At 41.2% G+C, this 24,263-nt stretch overlaps 1 protein-coding gene across 20 annotated transcripts in view; it reads left to right on the plus strand.

The window, feature by feature from the left end:
• The first annotated feature begins 10,328 nt into the window (after positions 1-10,328).
• Positions 10,329-24,263, plus strand: part of neo1a (neogenin 1a) — a 218,097-nt gene continuing 204,162 nt past the window's right edge. For 7 of the 20 annotated variants that reach the window (XM_016669950.1, XM_016669958.1, XM_016669952.1 and 4 more), the window contains exon 1: positions 10,330-11,039. In XM_016669950.1, the coding sequence (XP_016525436.1) occupies positions 10,949-11,039 (91 nt within the window). In that variant the 5' untranslated portion in view covers positions 10,330-10,948. Of the gene's footprint in view, positions 11,040-24,263 lie in introns of all 20 variants that reach the window. The other 13 variants (XM_016669962.1, XM_016669963.1, XM_016669951.1 and 10 more) reach the window with 4 other exon arrangements.

Consider the following 24,263-nt stretch of genomic DNA (forward strand, 5'->3'; position numbering starts at 1 on the left):
GTGGACGTTTTAGCACTCAGTCTACAGAGTGAAATGTTTATGGCTTAACTGAGCTGATTATCATATCCCTCACAGCAATGAGGTTCTGGTTTTACCTCCGATTGGGCTTTTAATGCTCCCACAGACAACTGCCTCGTAAAAACAGATTGTGGTTTTGAATGAAAAAATACAAATACCCATGGATTTTTAACTATATCTTAGGGAATTGTAAATTCCAGGTAAATGTGTGCCCTCCTGTGTAAATGAATGTGTTTGGGGAATCATTATTTGTGGATAACTGTAATTTCTCAGCTGTAAGCTGTGTTTCCTGTCACCCAGTCCCCCACTTACTGAGAGTGTAAGTGCAATGAATTTCTGGATTCACGAGCACCTCTGTTGAGTCACAGATGGCTTAATGAGAGGCAGTGTTGACTCCGAAGAAGATGCGAGAAGCTAGAAAAACTAAGAAAAGTTCATTCAGACTAACATTTATTGACCACCAACCCGTCCACAGTTCTGCAAGAGCAGGCAGGTAGAGACAATGGTTTAATAAATGTTTTACTGACCAGATTAACTACAATTATGAATATAATTTTTTAATGTATTCAAACATGTAGTAACGTGTTACTACATGTAGACAACATGTAGTAACATGTTTTTTGTTACAACATGTAGTAACATGTTCACTGATACTGGCTGATTGGTACTGTGTGCAATTAAATTTGAAACAAAACTCTGGAAGTTCAAATAAACTATAATTTGAACGTCCACAGATTTGATTTTGAGGTGAGATATTTCTCTGATTCTGTTTCAGGAGTTCATGTTCATTTTTCTGACTTGCCGGTCAAGAAATCTGACTTCTGAGTTCAGAAGGAACACAACAATAGAAAGTCCGGTTCATTTGAGGAGGTGTGAATGCGCAGTCGACTTAGGCGAACTCTGCTCCGCCTAAGTCTTGGTTCAGTTGAAGTGAACTCTGATGCGGTTTGGATGCACTTGGGGATTCAAACGGACCGGAGGCCGCTGCAAAAGCAGGAAGCAGACTATAGTGCAGGGCATTCTGGGAAAATACAACCAAAACAAATATGCTAGTCTAACTCTAGCAGGAGAAGAGGAGGTCAAATCTGATGCTGCTCCATTTTTATTTACATTTTGTACAGAAGGAAGTCGCTCTCTTGTCTTCTTCAGAGGTTTTCCTATCGTTTCCTTCAGTTGTTCTTGGTGCAGTGCCACCACAGGTGAGGCGGGGAACAGCTTTGTCAATTAGTTTGGATCATTTGACACAATACAGTGTGAAAGTGAACCGCACCAGCTAAACAAACGTAACAAATGTTGCAATTTTGGTCTCCAATTGAATCGAGTCTACCGGACTGTCTGGTGTGACTTGCTCATATAACCAGTGTAGAAATACTGTTTCTACAACAAAAGTGGCGTCAGACACTCAGAGTCTGTACTCCATTTCCTTTTTCCCTAGACCTATCCAGACATGGAAAATTTATTACTATTTACACCCATCAAGACCACTTAGCAACTCTGTTTTTGATCAGATGAATGCTAGTATTTTATTTATTGTATTAAGAAAAATCTTTACCTTTGTCTTTCAGCCTGAGCAGCTGAAAGTGTGAATCTGATGGTCTCACATCCACCAAGGGGTTGGTGTGAGCAGGCTGAAACTCTTCGGCTTCACAAAGAGACGTAATTAGGACCGGTAATTATCAGCGTCCAGGAAAAGGAACAAGACGGAAAGAAAGTGCTGACTTGTGTGAAGCGAGCTGTGCCAATGTATGAAAATGTGCCCAGGTAAGCACTTGAACGATGGGTGTGTCTCAGTGTGCGCCGACCTCCTCCTGCGGAAATGGAGGTCGTCCATTTTGCCATCCTCACCGTCAGCCTTGCATTGGCTGCACAACAAACAAAAACAAATGCAGCAACACGCGTGCAAGTCAATCCGACTTGCTTGTGAGATGTTTTCTTCTTCTTTTTTTTTGTTCTCAACGCAAGGCTCCTTACACGCACACGGCTGTTTCGCACAAAACCATTAAATGACAATAAACGCCTTCTTTAGTCAGTTAATGGGTCAGTGAACAAGCGTTGTAGTTTCATGGTGGCTCCTCTACGCTGAGTGGTCACAGGATGAGGTGACATTTCATTCGGAGTGTAAATAATCCCGAGGATGTGCCAAATGCCACACTGAAGGCTGTTCATCTGATTCTCCAGTGGAGCTCAGCCTTGTGTGTCTCTTAATCTGGCTCCGAATGAGATCCGGATCATCTTCCACTCGATGATAATCCACAGTGATCATACAAACAGAAAGTCCGATCCACTGAAATGTAAAATAGGAGGTGTGAATATGGAGAGAATACCATACCATACCATACCAACTTTATTTATAAAGCACTTTAAAACAACCACAGCTGATACAAAGTGCTGTACATCAAAACACAACATAACAATAAAAAAACATAAAATAAGAACTTACAGTTTAAAAACAAAAACATACAATTTAAAACTAGATCCCGCTAGAGTTGAAAGCCAAGTAAAATAGATGGGTTTTAAGACGAGCTTCAAAAGTGGATAGTGAAGGGGCCTCTCTGACCTGCAAAGGCAAGAATACATATAGAGAACGAATCAATGTGTGGGTGTTGGCCATAAGTTTCTCCAGCTGAATAGAAACTAAACTGAAGTCGTTATTTTTGGACCTAAAAAGGAACAATCTAGAGTCAAAGCACAGCTTCTGTTATTACAGCTAAAAACTAGCAGAAATCTGGGTTTAGTGATGGACTCTGATCTGAACATTCAGAGACATAAAGACAGTTACAAAGTCAGCCTTCTATCAGCTGAAGAACATTTCCAGGAATAAAGGATTAATGTAAGATCTAGAGAAACTCATCCACGTGTTTCGTTAGTCACACTGATTAGTGCAACAGTGTCTTTACAGGTCTGTCTGAAATATCAGACAAATGCAGCTGATCCAGAACCCTGCTGCTCGCATTCTGACTAAAACCAGGAAGATAGAGCACATCGCCCAACTATAAAGACCTTAAACTGGCTCCCTGTAGCTCAGAGACTAATTTTAAAATACTTTTGTTCCTTTATAAATCACTAATACATTGATGATCCGCTGTTGTTGTGTTAACCTTCCAGACCTTTGAGGTATTTTGGTTCTGGTTTGTTCTGCATTCCCAAAACCAAATATAGAGAAGCAGCATTCAGCTTCTAAGCACCACAACCCAGAACAAACTTCCAGAAAACTGCACTACAGCTGAAACACTGAGTTTCTTTAAATCAAGACTAAAACTCCACTAGTTGAGGTTAGCAGCAAGTGAAACATTGATCGACATATTTTATGTGTGAATTTGGTGACGACATTTGACAGAAAAAATTAATATTTATTCCTTGTCTCATAATTGATGACTGTTTTCTCTTCTCCTGATGTAAAACACTTTGTTGCTGAAATGCGTTATCCCAGTAAACTTGACTAGACACATCCTTAGCGATGCCAGCTTACTGTACATATGGCTGCTTCTTCTAGCTGAACATAATTGCACGTGTGAATTACTGCACTTAACATCTGCCTGAAGCGCACGGCTAATCCACCATCATTTCCATGCTGCATAATCTGCAGGCCATTTCCTTAACTGCTTGGCTGACATGAGGAAATTTACAACGCGAGTATCTCAACCGAGTTCAAAGACCCCGAATCCCGATGACCTTATCCCTTAATCAGGAGGAAACAGTTTTCCCACAATAGAAAGCAACAGGCTGTGGAGAAGGAGGGAATTGTTGTTAGAAATATGAGTTGACTTTGAGCCCAGCTGTGCGCCTCCACATAATATAATTGGCCTGTGGATGTGTGCCGAGTGTAACAGGCAGTGCTGCTGTGGGATATATTGCCTCATTATGAAGAGCATGAGCTTATGTGAAAAGCTGAGGTGGTGTTTCTTGTTCTCTGAATATATGTTTTGGCTTCTTAGGTGTCTCGCAGAAGAACAAATGTTGATCATTACGGTGTAATAACCGCTTATGTGAACCCCAGCTACAGGCAGGAGCGAGAGTAATCTGACAAAACGCTCCGTTCAGGGGTTTTTGTTGCAAGTTTTAAAGGTGCCGTCAGCTAAAAAAGCTGAGACAAGATACGCTTTGTGGCGTTTGCTTTGTGAGGTGGTGCTCCATCACGCTGGAAAAGACACAGATCATCACAAAATTATGCCAGGATTGTTGGATTAAGTTGCTCTCAGATGTTTTGATCCCACTTTTTATTCATGTCCTTCAGCAGGACTGAGAGTAAACCCTCCCGTCAGATGAAGTGCGACTCTACATCTTTGTTTCTCAAAGAAGCAACTTTTCATCCTAAACACTCAAAATGATAATTAACCCAGCATCATTTCTTTTCTCTCAAGATTCTCAACTTGTCATTGATATTATTCTTGAAAAGAAGTGTCTATTGTTTTTTTTTGTTTTTTTTGGCATTATCAACACATGATTACAACTAAAAATGCTGCTGGTGCTGAGCAAGCTCTGCACCGGCAGCATCAATATCTGAAGTCCAACTCTCAGCAGGAAATGGTCCTGTTGGTTCCTGGACTCTTTTATTCTGAAGTTTCTTCGTTGGAACCCAACTTTGAAGTTTGTGATGATCCAAAAAAAAAAAAAAGTTATTAGCAGCAGTTTCCCAAGACGAGTCAAGTAAAAGGGAGATGCTTTTCTTTTTATCATGACCTGCACGTGTGAAAGATTTCAGGCTCCTTGGTAACCATCAGCCTGGCATGTAGACTAATAGAGTGATTTCACTTGGGCTTGTATAACTCTAGTGAGTTGAAGGCAGCTGATTATTTTGTTACCGGGCCAAACTAATGAAAACTACAGCTTTTATTGTAAAGGAACCTTTTCAAGATAATTAAACAATGCAGTTATTCAATAGGTGTCTAATCACTGTACAGTAATTTAACAACAACAACGTAAAGGATGAACCTGAAAACTAATGTAGCGAGGTCTGCTAATCACAACATGCACGCGTGATTATGTCAGTTCAGGAATTGTAGATTCTTTGTCTGTATTTATGCAAAATGCTTTCCTCAGTAGTTACACTTATTTCGAATAAGACGTCTGCAGGTCACGCCATTTTTGTTGAACATGAAACATCTGTTTATATTGAGCTAATTTTCTAGACGTTTGGTATAAAGTTTAGCAATTAATGTCAAACTACATCCATTAACCCAGAGATAAGTGACTGGTAATGACTCCACAGGTGAAAAAGCTTCCAGTACTTTAAATTCGACAATAACTTTGATTCCACTGCATTCGAAAAGCTGCAAAATGTCGGAACTTGGACGTCGTTGCTTGTGTGAAATGCAGTATTTGCCATGTTCAACAGCGTTCTTGGCTGTCGGAGAGATAAAGTGGTTGGCGGTACAAGTGTGATCCCGTCAATTTAAGTAACGGCGCAGATATTCAACCAAAACAAAACCGTGACGCCTGTGGAGCTTTTTAAAAAATAGCGATTACTTAGACCTTAGGGAGTGGGAGTCTCATGATAAACCGATCCAGCTGATACCTATTATTTGTTACTGCTTTGTAAATAGATGAGCTGATGTTGGTACAACTTTAGGAAACGGCTTTGGATGATGATTCAGCAAATTTCAAGGGTATTACCCTGAAGTCTGAAAGCAGAAAAAGCACAATGAGTCTACAGTGTCTCTTGTAATTTAAGTAATGTTCTCATGCATTTGCCACACATTCTCCAAATTTTGAAGCTCAGATTTTGTACAGGTCACTTCATTTGTTTAGTTAACACAGTCTAAATCTATGCTGAAAGACATATTTTTAAACGGTTTAAATTTTAAATCTTTAAAATCTACTTATGCAGCGCTCATACAGTAAGTTGTATGACACATTTTCCTTCTGGATGGAAGGCCTTTTATATTCTCACTTATACGTGTTGATATGCATATCAAAGGGTTGTGTATGGGGGAACATTTTGTTCCCAAGAAGACTTCAGATGTCTGGACTGTTGGCTCTTAAATCGCTTTTGAACTCTAATTTGTATTATTATTCTTTATTTTCTACACAGAACATGACATAGCTGTTATTTAAAACAATAGTGGGTCAACACTGTTTTCAAAAAAAACATTTTCTACTTGTTTTGTCCCCTCACTGTACAAGGAAAACACAAAATAAAAGAATTTAAAAGTTAATTCACAAAACAGTACATAAAAAACACACTTACATGGAGCAGAGAGGAACAAAAAAAAACCTCTCTCCACACACCATGCAGAGTTCCCACTGACAAGACAAGCTGCGCTCACCAGCGCCCTCCGAGGGCCACTCTGAGGAGCAAACAGATCCGAGGACAATCCGGGAGGAGAACCCGGGACTGAAGAATCTGAATGAAGGTGAATCTTAACAAGCAAAACTTTTCCAACTCAATTGCACTGAGCACTGGGATCCCTCAAGGCTGTGCGTTTGGTCCTCTGCTATTTACAGGGCTAGCATGCTAACCCATGCCTGCAAATCCATGACGAAGACAAGAGCAAAGCCTGATCATCAAATTTTGCTGACTATTCCACAGTCGAGTGACCTCCCTTCGGTGCTGGTTCAATGAACGGTTAAGATGTTTGTGTATTAGAGAGAGTGGAAGGCATTAAGTTCCTTCAAATTACAGATGTCTGATGGCCCCTGGCCTCGTGCAGAGAATGCACTTTCCGAAGAATCTGAAGCAACGATCGCTCTGTTAGCAGCATCCTCACATCATTTTGCAGAGATGTGAGTGAGTGTGTCTTTGTGCAGCAAAGAGGGCCCTTCAGAGGACAGTAAGGGGAGTTGAGAAGGATGTTGGAGTGTCTCTACCTCTTTGTCCAGGATCTGTTTCAGAGCCACTGCAAGAGCAGCGTTCTGAACCTTGTCAGAGACTCCTCACACCCTCTGGCAAACCATCAGCACCGCTACACAGCTTTCTTACCGATCATCACTGCTGAAGTGATGAAATGTTAAGATTATAAATCTTATGCTGTTGCTCTGAAGTTATATCTTTGATTTAACCAAAGACTTTCAATTTCTTAATTTCCAGCAATGCATAGTCCTCAAGTATTCATTCATTAATTCATGGTGGATTTTATGGTGTTGGGCTGGCCAGGACGCAATCCATGACACTTCCACCTTTATGCTTTGCTTGGCCACATAATTCTACTTTATTTCTAAAAAGAAGAATAAAGAAATTACTTGTCTTTATCCGTCATCTTTGGTAAACTTCAGTCTGGCCTTCGCTGCTTTTCTACAGAGCAAAGGTGTTGTATACCTCATGTGGAAGTTAAACCTGTAGAGTCTATTGTTTAGAGTTTTGGAGACTTCTTTTAGCATCTTGCTTCCTGCTTTCAAAGAAACCTTGATTAGATGACCACACTGTGTGTAGATGTTACTGGGGAACAAGAGGCAAACTCAGCAGAAACAAGAAACATTCATCAACGCCTGAACGTCTCTCAATCAGTTGATTGTTTCTTGACTAACCATCAACAAGTTAACATCATGGAAACTCAACATCATGTAAAGTGATGTTTAGTTTCTTGTTTAGAAACTAACAGAAATAAATCATAGCTGGTTCCTTTTTTTTCACTTGATGAAGATACTTTGCTAAAAAGTTAGGTTTTTGCAAAATTGCTCATCCTAAGATGTCACTGCCTTTGCAAAATATGAATTAATTATTGGTGAAAAACTGACTTGAGCTCTGAGATAAATTTCATCAACAAAAATAAGTTCCTCGTGCACTCCTCAGTTTTATGACACTTTCTCCGATCACATTCGGCCTATTTCCATCCTGCTAACCCATAAAATGTGCATGTCTGGACTCAGAAACATCCAATGAGCGCCAACAGCAAGAAGGGACCTCTCAGGCAGACCACACAGTTAAAGATCTGTGTTTTTTCTTGCTTTTATAGCTCACCTCATGTCTCTGATAGTTTCTGTTTGTACAAGATTGAAAAGTGATGTGAAATATTGCGATAAAAGCATAAAGAAAACATTGTTTGTCCAGGAGGTGAGCCTGGAGGCACACCATGCCGTCGCTGAAGTATTATCATTATCAGTGAAAATGAAAATGTTATGTTTGACATATCAAATGGGCACATGTCCAGGGCAGCGAGTAGGCAAACAAAAGAGTCTCTGTCATGCCCGAGGAGCTGATGTGTTCATGATTAACCTGCCGTGAATGACTCAGACCAGCGGGGGGCGCTGTTCAAGAGAGTAAAGAAGGGAAGACAGAGCAGTGCTGGCCCAACAAAGACACCATTCCCACCCGTTTTGATTCTCCCTAAAGCCAAGTCACAAGCTGCGAGAGAATACAGCGGTTCTTGTCCGAGAACAGCTCTGAATTCTGATCCATTTAACTGCAAACAAGCTGTCAGCTTTTCCAACAACCTCAGCAAGAGCAAAAACAATCAGGTGATCAAGAAATTCCCCCTGTTCAAACAAACTGGATCTCTGCTTCCTAAAACAGCACAACGCGACGGGGATATTATTTTAAAGCAACTTGATCCGAAACTTACGGGTGTTAATCACATCTCCTGACTTCCAGCCGTCATGTGAAATCATCCATAAGAGTCGGGTTACAGATGTTAGCCTCTGTGCCAGTCGAGATATTCCTGAAGAGGAACAACAACAAAAAAATACCCCTATTCTTTGGGGGAACATTTTCAGCTGGCGTAGATTTATCTGTGAAGCTTGTTAAAGGGAAGACTTGGCTGTCACAAAGTGAAATATAACGTAGCGTCACTGCTTCTGAACTCTCTGAGTGCATGGAAATCTGGAGAGATTAACCCAGATCTTCTTTCACAGCGTTTCAATTGGATGCCAGTCTCCAGAGTGGCATGGAAAACTCTTTAAACTGAGCCTAGTTCCACATTTCTGTCATTTGAACGTAAAGCGACGTCGAGATTTATTTCATAGCAGATTATCAGCACAATGTGAAACCTGATAGCCAATAGGAAGAAGTTCATCAACAACAGATTGTATAATGGAATAGAATAATCTTTTAATGGGGAAATCCAGGTGTCACAGACAAACGTGTACAAGCGTGTGATTTAAATCATTTTAATGTGCATAAATGTCCTGATGTATTCCTTACCATAAATAGCAATTGATTTGATTAAATTTACAAAACGTTTTTAAACGGCCTTTCCCGGAGTTGTAAATGTTTAGTCAGATTCCTTGAATTACTCAGTATCGTTGAAGCTGATTTTAAATATCCATCTGTAAATATGATCCACTGGTTACAATGTCCCACAAGCAGATGAGGAATTTGATTTGTTTTGCATTAAAAAACAAAAATCATCAATATTATGTTAAAGGCATTTGGTAAAACGTGCAAAACCTACAGGAAAAGTCCACTGCTTAGCCGCTGTTCAACCTAAGAGAGAGTTTTAGCCACAATATTGCTCAATGAAACACATTTACATGAAAATGTCAAAATTTGCACAGAAACAGAAAGATGGCACCCTTAAGAATCTATTTAGATGGTTTATTACCAAAAAAAAAAAAAAGTTGATTTGGAGGTAAGTTTCACTTGAAGATCAAATAACATAAAAACAGAATTAGTAATAAGCTTTGTTTAAGACGAGCTTTGACTACCGTTATCATAGTGCCCCAAAATTGTACTCAAGTAAGAGTAGCACCTCTAAGACATGTCTTTTACTCAAGTAAAAGGAAAACCTATCTTTCATCAATTATATATTTAAAAATTATATCATCAGACGGAACAGAATATAAAGTTACGTGGAAATGTTGGCATTTTAAAGGCCAATGAGGAAAATAATTAATGTAAATAACAAAATAACAAAATCAGGTAAAAGAATGTTTTCCCTTTTTACATTTCTTTCAAAATAAAACCTATGAAACTTTGTCTGTCTGGTGGATTTTTGGTTTAAACAAACAAATTTTAGTTACTCACATTGGTATACCCAAACATCTTACTCAAATAAGAGTAGTAATACAGTACTGAGCCTTTTACTCATAAAAGTAATTTTTTACTACCCACCTCTATTTTTGCTTGCTGAATTACATATATACAGAAAGCCAAAAAAATTCTGTGTGACAGGAGCCCCCATCCCACCACCCCTGGTGGGATGAAAAATTTCTAGAACCGTCCCTGATTCTGTCCTAAATTTACTCAACCAACGTTTTAATACAACCCTCAGTACCAGGCTCCACTCAAAACCTGGCAGCCTAGGCAAGGTTTATCAAAATCATCGGGATGATTGTTACATTTTTAATCTCTTCTGAAGCCTCTCTGCTGTGTGGGTGAAGTCCCACACCGTATTTTAGTTTCTGCCTGAGCTCACAAACGAGCCAGGATCCGAGCTTCCGCCAGACTCCGCGCCCTGTTTTCCGGGGAGCCGCAGATCCAGCCCTTCAGCACGCGGCTCACTCTTACGTCCCGTCCCTGAGCGGTGAGCTGGCCACGGCACAGATTTCTCCTCTCTGCTCGGATTACTTATCTCTGCTCTAACGGAGCTCTTTCTTGTTTTGTTCCTCCGTGCCCGGTAGATATCGGAGTATTCTGTAGTGATCTGTTTGATGCGCAGTAGTGCGCAAAACCTATTGCGAGGCTGTGCCTCCGCGGCAATGGATTGATCTCAGTGTGGTGTGTTTTTTTCTTTTCTTTTTTTTTTTCCTTCTTCTTTACGACCTCTGCTTCGACCAAGTTGAGAAAACAGTCTCTAAACCTGCGGCTCTCTCCTTCCAGCTGCGTGTTTCACCAGCGGAGCTCGAAAAGTACCGGGATCTGGATGTTTTTGCACATTTTAGGACTTTGAACTTTTTCTTTTTTTTAACCCTCCTTGATGTGTTTGCAGGAGGTTTGCCTGGGATTCTAAGGATATATCTATCTCTTATTTTCCTTTTTTTTTTTTTTTGGAGGGGTCTTTTCAACATCTTCTCCGAGGTTTCCTGAAAGCCTGCAGAGATTTATTCGTGAAAAGTGATGGCCGAGCGGGGAGCTCTGGCGCTCCTCTCTCTCCTCTGTCTCACCTTTCTCTTCACGGAGACCACCGCGGCAAAGCATGTCGACAAAGGTAAAAACACGTCTCTGAGCTGCAGGTTTCCTCCTCTCCCGCCTCCATTAAGCTGACTTTACCTATGGGTGGGACTGGGTTTGGGTCTGGGGCAGAACTCGAACGCGTGGAAAGAAGCCATATAACGTAAGGCTGGGGCGCTCAGGTCAGCAGCTCATTAACTTTGAAACTAGGCTACTTTTTCATAAGCACGCGCGCTGTTCGATCCCAGACCAGCCCAACATGCGTTCACACTCTCCTCCTTTTGTCTGCTCCTGTCTGTCTCCTAAAAGGACCAGACTGGCGATGTAGCTGTCTCTGGATCGGCTACAGATGGACGATCCAAACACACCTACAGACATTTGCTTTGTGGACTGAATGAATCAGTGGATGCATGTGTGAATGTCTGTGTGTGTGTGAAGCTGAGTGGTCGCAGAAGATGCTTTATATCAATGCACTGACCTGTTTTTATTTTTCGTTTTTCCTTTTATTCGATTTTAATTTGGACCTGGTTGCAATAGAAAACGTCCTGTGATTTTTTTTCTTTGTTTTTTTTTCTGTTAAGATAGTGGAAAATGAGAGTTGTGCTTTTGATGCACGTGTACCCAACCCATTTTTAAAATTTATATTAAGCTCAAGTAGAGATGCAGTGATCCTACTTCTAATTTTCTATAGTTTCGATGATCATGGTATGGTTTTGCTCGTCTTCTTCGTGTATTTTCAGGCATGGGTTAGTGTGTTAGCAGTTGACTAAACACACAGCCTTGAGGGACCCCAGCGGAATTGAATTGGACACATTTCGGTTGTAAGATTTACCTTTACTCATCTCCTTCACCCCCTTAAAAACTGTCACCATTTATTGTCTATTTCTTATTAAAATTGCATACATTTCCACTCATGTTTATTTATTTATTTAAAATCACCTTGATAGAAGTTAGGGCTTTGGATAAATGAGGATAATACCATTAAAAAAAAGCTGTTTTTTTCAAAAACAATCAAAGGGAAATTAGCCTATTCGAATCACTTCCAGATTGATTGGTGTGTCTGTGCTCAAAACAATCATTAGTGATACATGTCAGATAATCATTTTGCCTCATCAGACCAGCAGAGATCTCATTACCGCGGCATCAATACATGCTTAGAAGATAGATAAACGCCATGAAACTCTTTGGGTTTTACCAAATATTTTAAAATGAATTGTTAGAAACAAAGAGTTGGAAGCTTCTCCTAGATTAACGGGACACTCACAGATACCGTAGCGTACATGATCACACTCCTTATCATCAGCATTTCCTTCCCGATACTGATAGCTCCGCCGATCACCTGGTGAGAGCAAATGAAGGAAAAATTGGTTGATTCTGACCTCTGGTCATATCATTCTTCCAAGCTGGAAGGCGAAGTCAAGATCTGCAGCATGTGATCTGAAAATTTTGAACATCTTCGACTGTTGTGCAACGTGGCCCAGATTCTCTCTCTTAATTCCTGTGATATGCAAAATAGTTAATGTGTCGTAGTGAGAAGAATTCATCGTTTCTTTTCTCCTTTTTTTGTAGTTAAAAGGATGAAAGTAGTGAAAGTGATGGGCCTCTGCTAGCTGTTGGACTGTCTTGCATGTGCAGGCTGATGAAAGACCCTCTCCTGAATTAAAAGCGCTTCCCGGTAGTTGAAGAGATGGCGAGAGAGAGAAAGAGAGAGAGAGACTGGAGGAAAAAGAAAAAGCTCCTCCTTGGCTTTAGCGGAGTTCAGTACAAAAGAAAGATGGGGGGGTAGGGTTGAAACAGGCTGACTGTCTGGAAAGTAATAAAACCAGGAGATTAAGGGGTGCGGGGAGTTCCTCCGGGAGCTTTGATTGATTCCAGAGAATTGGGCCGGGACCCACACGCAGAGAGTCTCACGTTACTAATTGTGGGTCCCCCCCGCGCTCTCTTCTTCTTCTTCAGTCTATTTAAAACACATTTTTTTTGAAGTCCTGACTGAAGCCAGAGTTTATCTCTATCAAAGCGGGAAGACCTGTGGCTCTAACTTGAAAAGTTGACTTATTTACAAAAAAAAAAGTCTCTCTTGCTTCTTTCTTTGACATAAGCCACCAAAGCTGGACCAACCCGCTGCTCTCTTCCCTCCTCTGTGGCTCGTGAGGAGTTGTTTGGATTTAAAAAAAAAAGCCTTAATAAGTTAGGCTTTTGTAAACAAGTCCCAGTCAGAGGAGAATAAAATCCATTTAGGCACTATCTTATCTCCGTGGCCCTCCTGGGAGGGAGCTGTGTGCTGATTGTCTCCCCGTGGACAGTACAAACAACTTGCTAAAATGTGCAAACATTCGGCAATCCTCCGCTCTTACAGTGTTCTCTCTCTCTCTCTCTCGCTCTCTCTCTCTCTCTTTCTGGGCTCTTATCCTCACAGACCACCTCGGATGCAACTCTGCAGAGGCTTTCCAAACATCCACCCTTTTGTTTTCTTTGCTGCATTTAGGGTCTTCCCGGAGGATTTTAGCCTTTAAGAACATAATTTACCACCTTTGTGATGTTGTTTGGCAAGCTCCGGTGGTCCCGCATTCCAGTTTTTGAGAAAGGGAGGGAGGGGGGGAGAAAAATTTGTAGCCGCAACCTAATAAAGCATTTCTCTAACCTCTAACTTCATTTTTTTTAAGCCCAAAAGGAAGAAATCTTTTGCACATGTTGGTCTCAGCTGTTGAATTTGGAAAGGGGGAAGGGTGGCGGGGTGGCATACTGCAGACTGAGAAACAGTCTCTGCTGGGTAGAGTGTGCTGTTTACTGATCATTTATTTATGGCCTCCAATCGCTCATAATGACCCCTGTCCACGAGGGGATGGATAATTGTGCACTTGGCAAACCGTTCGACTCCTCTGCCTCGCTAATGAAGCTGCCCAGTTTGGATTTGGTGCTCATATCCAACTGCTGGTGCAAGACGGGGAGTGAGGGGGGATGTGGTTCATCTGGTTGATGCTCTGTGTTTCCTTACAAGTGATGTTTAGGTGAGAACTACTGGCTTTTTTTTTTTTTTTGCTCTTCTACATCTAGATTAGTGAAGACTTAAATGAAAGCAGTTACTGAAAGTGTGAAACAGGGATCAATATCTGCAGGGTAGAAGGCTTGACATCTGTTGGTGGGCTGTGCTGGTGGTCTTGTGTGTGTGTGCGTGTGTCAGGGGAGGGGGAGGTCAGCCACATTCAGCTGACATGGATCTCTGGCGTCTGAATTTGCTTGGATGCTGCTGTAGCTGTTACTTCTGCTGCTGCTGAAACAGAATCAGCCTTCATACAATATACCTTTTTAGTTTCTCTTAAAAAAAAAAGAGGGGTGTACTATCATTTTCCCCAAGGGCCACATTAGTAATTATTGCCCCGACTCCATTGTCAAGTCTCCATTGTCCCACCCAGTTGGTGCTCCTGCAAGTACCACCTTATGTAAATTCACAGGTTCATCAAAGAATGCACACTATTGACAAGTATTGCTTGTACGCAATGTATGTCTTGTACCACGGAAAATTTTGTGTTTCGGCTATCTTTTTAAAATGTTGATTCCTGTAACCGGCAATGCCTTGTTTAGGGACTTGCTTCAATGCAGGATTGAAGATATTCTTATAATCTCTGTTTGTTAACTCTCCTGTGGTCTTAGCTTGACGCTAAGGAAGAGCGTGGCAAATGTCATGGTCAGACAATGGAGAACTGGGGATCGGGGTTGTCCCGTCAGACTGTCAGTTCCCGGAACTACACAAAAAAACATCTCGTAAAAACGGAATAAAAAATGGGTGGGGTTCAAATTACCCCGACTATTAAGAAAGGGTCTTAATAGACATATAAAGCCTCAAATTACTTGAGCCTTTATATGTTTTATACTCTTTAAAAGACTAAAGAAAACAGCGAATCGGCATCCGTCCAAATCGGTGCATTTTGATTTACTATAGTTTCTCAGCAAACAAATCTTTCACACGTTAGTCGTTGGACTGGAAGCTTAATGCTTGTTCACCATGCTGAAAACACACAGTGTCCCTCCTATGAGACCTAGCCAGGTCTACAGTTGCTGTGATCGCTCATTGAAGAGTTGGGCGACTCTGAGCAGAGAGAAGCCAGGCTTGTGTTGTGAGCTATCAAAGAGAGACAACGGAAATCTGTTGCTCCTCGACTGAGGCGTCCATCTGTCCCCATGTCCGCCTACCCGATTCCAGCAGTACTTCCGCGGGCATCCCCTGGCGCTCCTAAACCAGCTGGTAGGTTTAATTTCTCCCATAAATCCTGAAGTCCTCAGCTGGTTGTAACCCTAAAATCAGGAGCGCTCCACATTTTCTTTAAGCTTTGCAGTGTTGTCTTTCTGGTTTGCAGCTTTAATCATTTTTACATTAAGTCTTCTCCACCTTCTGCTCTGCTAGATACATTTTAACCTGCTTTATTGAGCCACATGTTATGCATCTTTCAAATGCAAAGGAATATATCAAAGATGTAATCTTCTGCACCTGTAGAGAGCTCGCTCTCTCAACACTGAACGTAACCTTTTTAAATCGAATTGCTGCGAAGGGGAGTCCAACCGACGTCTGCCTGCACCCAGGCTGTTCTCTTCAGCTGAATTTCTCCTTCTAAGAGCTGAACTTCAGCTCCTCTTTGGGGAATCTCCCACTGATCTTAAGAAGATATCAGAAGCACCCATTTTCTTGCTCTGCTGACAGGATGTCTGCCTGACCTTTTCATGTCAACCCCCTACGCCCCCCCCAAAAAAACACCATGAAGTGATGTCGGGAGACCAGAGAGCTGTCCGTGCTGAACAGCGTGCGCATTCCTCCGAGGCTTGGTTACCCGCGAGACATTAGAACAGCTGTATCCTTCGCAGGAGTCTGAGCTGGAAACATCCCTGTCCCTGTTTTCGTAGATGTAAGGTTGAAGCGGCCGTGGTGGGCTTGCACTGTCAGAGCTGTGCTGTTCTGCTCAGGCTTAATGAGCTCTGGAAGAGCTGCTTTTATCTGCCTCCAGGGTGACACACATGTTGCTCCGATCCAGTGTCCAAATTCCAGTTTGTGATTGAAAATAGAAACCAACCTGTGCCCTCTCTTTGGAGACGGGGTTCCCATGCCGTTTGGAAAAGTTTGGAATTGTATTTGAGGAATTTCTAAAGCTGGATGAGACTGAAAGTGGAACATGGGAAATATTATTTGTTCCAAAGCTGGAATATCCATCTGTCCATTTTCCATTATTAATCTTTTTTTTCATCCATCCATTATTTGTGTTTTATTCATCCATTATGTACCTATGTATTTTTTCCATCCATCCATCCATCCATCCATCCATCCATCCATCCATTATTTGTTTTTTCCTTATCTGTCCGTCCATCCATGCATTCCTACCTACCTACTTACAACCTTTTCATAGTAAGAATTTATGTTTCCTCATTTTAAAACCAAATGAAAAAACATTGGAGAACTTTGAAAATTTCTGCCTGAAAAACACCTTTAGTTCTGTTGTGGAAAATGCGCCGTGCTCCTCTGCAGCCGTAAACCGCTCGCCGTCAGCCTTGTAAAGCGTCGCTGTGACGTCGCTGCAGCGCTTCAGATGGATATCTGAGATGTCAGTGAGAGCTGTTTCTTTAAAAACGTCCCGAGAAGGACCTGCAAACATACCTCTGCAATCTCCAAGACATCTGGATCAAATCTTGTCTGTTGTGACTAAGCCTTAGCGGCTCGCTTTTCTTCTCCCCCGTTTCTTTTTTAGCGACACGTATAAACAGTTTACATAGAAATAATGATTCTCCTGACGTATGAATACAGTCGCAGCTCCATGCAGGCATGTAAGTGGATGCTGCATGACGAGCAAGCTGTCATCTTCTGCCGAGATACGTCCTGTAATATTTATGTTCTGCTGCGCCGCAGTCACAGTTGCTCGTGTTCTTGTAAGGAGCCTGGCGTTGCCCAGTCTTTCAGTGCATACGGGGTCAAAGTGCACGTCTTTCCCAGCTACACTGTAGCTGCGGCAAGCTGCAGAGCAGACAGCCTGGTGTTTCCTTTTGGCCCTTGCGTTCAGGTAAAATCTTCCAGGATTATTACTCATCTGAGCTGAGCTTACATACAATCATTTCTACATCAAATGGAAAACGTTTTACTAAGACAATGAGGAGGAGTGCTGTCTTTTTGGCTTAAACTATGCTAAAATGTCAGTTATCTTGCAGAATCTTGCAAAGCTGCACCAATAAACCCCACAGGCCTTAGTTGTAAATGAAGAAAAATTATTATTCTTCGAGACAGATTATAATAACCTTCTTTTCCATGCTGGATGTCCAGCACCTTGCAGCTCTCAGACAAGAATTTATTCTCTGCTGTGTTTCTGGAGGGCGTCCAAGTTGTGATGAATTTTCCCCGAAAAGTCTTTTGCAGTAGTGGAGAAATAAATGCAACCTGGTTGAAGATGCTTTCTAGTATTTGTCTACTTTGAGTATCTGTATCAATGAAATCTGGACTGGTTTTAGTAAATTGATTATGTAATCTGGCACACACTGTAGATTCTTTACACACACACACACACACACACACACACACACACACACACACACACACACACACACACACACACAGTGGTGTGGTTTAAGAGTTTATTTGAATAATTTTTGACTACAAAGCAAATAAAATCAAAATCAACTGCTCAGAAATACAAATTACTAAAGAAGACACAAACATGAGAGAAGGCTTCCAGGGTTTTCTGTCGGTTTCGGACTTTACAAGTTTCTAATGTTTAAATGAGCGTTATTTGAGCAAGAATTGTCAAAATGAAACGAAAATGGTTGAAATGCATCTCTGCATCTGAGTCAGTATGACTTTTGTTTTAAATATTTGAATTGAATCGTCAAAGTAAATGAGCTTTTCAATGATTTTAAGTCATTGAAAATGATTTAAAATTATGATCCCTCTGTCCTACTATTAGTCTTTGTTCCTTCAACATTCATGATCTTGTTTGATCACTGTGCTCCGCCCTCCGCTTCTGTAAATGAAAGATATCTCTCTCACACACACCCACACACACACACACACACACACCATCGGCCTCTGCTGACTCAAAGGAGCTTCTTATTTGCTGAGAGGGTGTGGGGAGCAGGCGGCGACAGAGGGACGACTGTGAGTGCTCCTCGGTTGAGTTTGCCGCCACCGTCTTGAAACCGGCTGAAGGCACTTGGCAGCTTCATGCGCGGCTGAATGGTGTGTGTTTTTTGTGTTTGTATTGATGGATGTTTTTTTTTTTTTGTAAGTTTTATTTTTTTACAGGCGTGCACCACCCAAGTGAGGGAAAAACAGCTGGCGTGCTGACGAAGTTCAGAGCGTGTTTCTTGTCGAATTAACGCCAGTTTCTTACCCTGATGAATGAGTCCCGCGGAGGAGCGGCCAAATACTGTGTTATTTCTTCTGGCGAATGGCTTTATTTAGTTTATTTCGTTTCAAAATGACAGATTTTCTCCCAGCTGTGACTAGTAAAGCGCGGTGGTTTGGGTTTTACAAAAGAATTCCGAGTCCTAAAATGCCAAAGGAAAACGTTTATATGGATTCGTGATGGAAGTTTGACGTTTCCCCATTTGAAAACATCGGAATTCTTTTTCCCTTTTCCTTCTGTTCCACGTTTCTTCGATCGCTCTCTTTGTGCTTAAGGATGATCCGCTGTTGATTTTTTTTTTTAATTTTTTTTTTGAGCAGCTCCAGAACAAATCTGTTTGAAACTGGTAGTTTTTCTTTTTGTTTTATTGTTTTCTCTCCACAGTATTGGCGGACTGTTGGAAACTGTGTTCCTGTAATTTCTGAGCATCAGGCGGGAGGCCCTGAAGTTTTGCAGCACAGTTGGCATGGGGTTTTAAAGCGTCAGCAGCCGACGAAGCCTTTTTCTGTTTTCTGTACTTTTCCGCGCTCCAGCCTCTGCTTGTACCGTCAGTCTCGGTTTAAACAGTGGAAGGTTTACAGCTCAGACGGTCTTTCTCGAGCCTCGCAGCTTTTATTTTGATTTTCACCTGCTGCTATGGCGACTTTAACCAGTGTTTCAGCTTCAAAATCAACGATTCTTTATGGGTTCTCAGTCAGATAAAGGCCCTCTTGTTTGGGGGAAGCTCCCCTTTGGCAGGGAGGGGGGCTGTTCTCCTGACTGCAGTGACTTTGCACTGTGTTTTTGGAGCCAGGCCCTCATCAGCTCTGAGCTCATCCACGGCGAAGCGAGGTCGGCTCAAACTGCGGAAATACGGCCTAAATAAATTGCAGTGAAGTAATGGAATTGGCCGCCGCTTTTGATTCTGGTTTCTTGAGCTTTCACGGCTCAGACGCAGCACTTTTTGCGTCAAGTAAGCCATATTCCAGCAGCATGAAGCTCGCCTTGCATCCGCAAAGAGAGTGTGTCCTGTTCTAAGTATTTCAGGCATGACGATGAGCATTAAAGCCTGGTAGAAACGATATTAGCATAATATGCCCATTCATTTCACTTTTCACGTTTTTCCTTTGTCTCGTGTGGTGTGAATTTTGTCCTTGACCCTTTCGGGGAGATTATTGTCTACGGAGGAGTCTGTTTTATGGTGTGAGAGAGACGTAGGTTGAGTCGGGTTATGACATTTCAAGAAACGGGTTAAGCATCTAACGTTCTTACACAATCCGTGCAGGGATGAATGCACATTTTCCACATTATGATCCAGAGTGATTTTGTTCTAAAACGAGTCTGCGAGGCCTTTTTGCCGCTTCAGTGTCATGCATCAGGTTTTTTTTTCTTTCATTGGTGAAAACTCTAGTTTAGTCTAGTTTGAAAGAAAAAAAAAAGATTTTTTTAAAACTTAAAAATCCTTCCCATCAAAACCGCAACACATGGATATAGATCACTTTATTTTATACCTCCATATGGTGGTGTTTGCCCCACACTATATCTGTGAACAGGCTGGTTTGACTTTCTTATAGCCAATGCGCAAATACCATGATTGTACGTTATGACACTACTTACAGAAAAATCAAAATGGCTACATCCTATTTTTTTACTACTTTAAAAAAAATAAAGCAATAACTGCTACATTTTTTGCAAAAATATTGAATAAGTTTCCAAGTGGTTAAATTATCTTGGGGACAAGGACATCCTGGGGAGACGCAGATTTCTTTCTTTCTGGTTGTTTATGTTCTTCCTCTCTTCTGAGTTGACAGGGTGAAAACCAGCACATTACTGCCCCCTACGAGGCCGCACTGAAAACTACATATGTCTCGCTAAAGATAGCATGACTAGCATGCTTGGTCGTGAGGGTCAAACTACTCACATAAACAGAAAAGTATGTCTGTACATTTCTGTTAAGTTGATAATGCTAGTTAACTTCAGTTAGCTAGCTAACTTTGGCTAGCTGGTTAACTTTGGTTAGCTAGCTAATGTTGGCTAGCTAGTTAACTTTGGTTAGCTAGCTAACTTCGGTTAGCTAGTTTGCACTGGGTTTCTACCAAACACACCACTTATAGCTTAGTAAATGTTCTAAAACATTACCTTAAGAGGAGTGATAGGAGGGACTCCTTTGGTTTACATACCCGGATTGTTTGTGAAAGTATTTCACAAACAAAGTAAGTGTGAAAGTATTTCCATTTCCATTTACAGCCTGAAATTATTTTCTGTACGCTAGCTAGGCAGCTAACTGGCAATGGGCCAGAAAGCTGGAGGAGATTCAGCTCTTTGTTACTTTGAGCTCCATAGCTACAGCTAAGGGAAAACTTTGGTCATTCAACTACTTTCTGTTGCGTTTGGCGTCCCAGTAATCTTTAATGGTTCATCAGATTTTAAACAGTAACCTTTTAAAACCTTTGCTACTAGTACCTGGCCCATGCCTAGCCTTCTGTTACATCATGTTTGCACTTTACTGTAAACACGGGAAGAATGTAGGGCAGAAAAAAACTCCAGTCTCTCTTTCTGTTATCTCATTAAAAGCATTTTAAATGCTAATTGGAAACTTTTCAAAACCCTGATACCGGTAACCTGTCCGTGCCTAATATACACAATCCATAAAGACTCTCCAAATATTTGCAAACTGGTTTAGTTCCCTAATGACGTCAGCTGCCTACAGAACTGAAAAGAAACGGAGTCATTTGTAAACTTTAATAATACAAGTATTATCAGCACTATGAAAAGTCTTGAAGTATTTGACTCGATTGGTTTGCACCAGAATGACCAAATGGCTGCCTAAAGACGGGTTTATGTGAAAAAAGGACCGAGTTCTTCATCTGTAACTAAATACAGCCGCGACCTTCTTCTGTAATGGAGGAGGAGGAGAAGCGCTGAGGTTAAGCTGACAGAGAGTGAGCAGGTAAGCTCAAAGAGGGGCCTTTTTTTTCTTTTTTTTTCTTTTTTTTTATATCCAGGTTGACAGGCTGTGATGGGAAGCATCTGCATTTATCCCCTTTTTTCATTCCCTAAGCATGAACCGGGACTCCGCCGTCCCCGCCCCAGCCTTTTGACAGGTCACTCAGCCACGGCGGTACGGCTGCGAAATAGACGGCAGCCAACAGGGAGCACCTGCAGAGAAATAGCAGGCGAGCAGCATTCCATCACAGGACCCCGAGACACAGATGTCATATGAGACACCAGGGAGGTGGATGGAGAGTGAGGGAGAGGGGTGTGAGCTGACGGTGGCAGAGGTTTTGGCATAGTGGATCAGTAATGGGGTAGGATAGCAGGCCAGCTGCTACCAACAGATTCCTAATGAGGTTTCCCATCAGGAACACGGGGAGATGAACATTAATGACTACAGTTAAACCTGTCTGTTCATTTATTGGCCCCGCTTTCAATCATGCCAAGATGAGCTCCCTGACATGTTTGTCCCCATGTGTAATTGTTTTTTTTTTTTAATTATTATTATTACTCCAAGCCACGTTTTACTTTAATAGGTTTGTACGTCAATAATTTTCTCTGATTTATATTTGATTGGTTGATTTAATCATTTGGCTCGTAAAATTATTTGAATGAACCCAAGGTCACAACTTGGATGCCTTCACTTTGATCGACGGCGCAAAATATAGAAAATAGCCGATTTTGAAATTGTAAACATTTCAGAAGCTCTGCCTTTTGACCTGATAAGTTAAAGTTAAGAATATAAATTGTTTAAAATTTTATGTTTTTAAAGGATTGCTCTCTGTTAGTGTTAAAGATAAAGAAGTTTGCCTCTGTGGAGAAGTTACAGAGCAACTCAGGCTCTTTTATTGTCCATTGTGATTTTTGTTTAATGATGATTTTGCTAATGGCACTCGGCAAAATGTAATGTGCGTTTTCTGGTTTCTCAGTTTGTGACTGTTGTGTTTTTATGATGCAAAGCACCTGGTTGCTGAAATGTGCTATAAGGATACAGTTGATTGATTTTATCTTGAACACAAATATTTATCTTGGCTCTTCTTGGCTAACTTTGTTCCTTCATGATGTGAGCAATCAATACTGCGGCTCCTTTTTCCAAAATGGGTTCTGCTTCAAATTTACTGGACGACTAAGGCACATTCTTCTGATTGTACCGCACACTATAAAGTCAGCACAACAAGATGTCGTGTTTAGTATGAAATCCGAAATTCTTCCTTACGCCGTCTGTTGTATTTGCGTTAGAAGTAGGAGATCAAATATGGGAAAGATGTCACTCTCAACTGATTTGGTTTTTGTATCATGTTTTAAATTTACAAGGAATTTATAATTTTTGCTGCTTTTTGCAATACAAAACAGAATATATAATTTTTTGTGTATATTGTGTTGAAACACTATTTAAATGCATTCACAAAGGGAAGTTTTGAGTCAACATGGGCCCCCGGAGGGGTTGAGGATCAGAGCCACCCAAAAGTGTGTAAATACTTCAGAGCCCCTCTAAAAATGCTATTAACTTCCCATCTTAATAGTTGAATCTAGTGATGTGCGGTCAGAAGAGGCCATCCCTCACCTATGATTGATAACTAAAAATATGAGAAGTAAAATAGATAACAATGATGAAAGAAAATCAATTTGTCCACTTAAATTTCCTGTAAATTGTTTTGCTTATTGGTAATTTCAAAATTTTTATTGTCAAAATTGCTGAATTTACGCCTTGCCTGTTGAAATACATGAAAGAAGACCAGGGTGAGGCGGTGCAGTGCTATGCCTCACCGCTAGGGGCGCTGTAGCACACAAGTGATTGAAGCAGGCAGGCATTTGGTGCATGCCCATTGGTCTTTATGTTGCCAATGTACTTGTGGTTTACACATTTTCTACATATATTGACATTCCACGGTGTGTTTGATATATTTAATGAATGTGTGTGACATATTTAGTCTTTCTGATTGTAAATAAATGTGCAGAGTATCAGGCCTCACTGATGGGGGACAGTGCTGAGCCCCGGAGACACAACGAGCAACAGGTGTACTTATGGTTTATTGAGATATAAACTACTAGGAGTGTTCACAATTCAGCTATGTTTTCGTACTTCTGGCAGAAATCAAACCCTTCTTATAATGGCTGCCCAGTTTTGTATTTGTATTTTATCAATTTATCTTAGGTTGTGAATTTTGCTGAAATTGTAAAGTCTTACCATAACCCTAATCTTTAGCTCTCTCCACTGATTCTCCACAAGATTTAAGTTAGTTAGTTAAATGTCCAAAATCGGACATCTAACTTGGTGCCACTGTGTGATCTGCAACTTTTCTAATAAGGATTTGACTTCAGGGATTGTGTTTGATTCCCAACTACAAAAAAAAAAAGAAAGAAAGAAAAGCCCCCTAAATTAGCAGCAGTGCTGTTTGATTCTCCCCACATGTGACCACGCAGATGTGTAAAAACACTGGAGCCTCTGTGTGTCACTTTTAAACTCAATTAGCATTCAAAGGAGCAACATTCCACAGATCGGCTTCTAAGCTAAACCTGATTTGCAAACCACCAATATGCTTCGTCATTCAATCAAGATTAGCACAATAAAAGAGATTAGCTGGACAGAAATCAAGCTTTCAGTTTCATCTCCACCAACAACAGATGAATTGTAGCATTCTTACCAACGCAGAGCCACGCATGCCGTCTGTGTGAAGGACGGTGAAGACTCGTCTAATCTCTCCCTTAGCAACCGAGAGCGCTTCAACTTGTCGGCACGCAAAAACGTCTTTCTCTGCTTTTATACTTAATTTACCTGGAGTGATCTGAATTAGTCCGGAGTGCATTAGCATGTCATTCAGGCTTTCTGGGCACCTGCTGAACTAAATCGCTCAAACGCGCGCACACACACACACACACACACACACACACACACACACACACACACACAC

This window comes from Poecilia formosa, unplaced genomic scaffold, assembly GCF_000485575.1.
Source record: "Poecilia formosa unplaced genomic scaffold, Poecilia_formosa-5.1.2 Scaffold29, whole genome shotgun sequence".
NCBI classification, from domain to species: Eukaryota; Metazoa; Chordata; class Actinopteri; order Cyprinodontiformes; family Poeciliidae; genus Poecilia; species Poecilia formosa.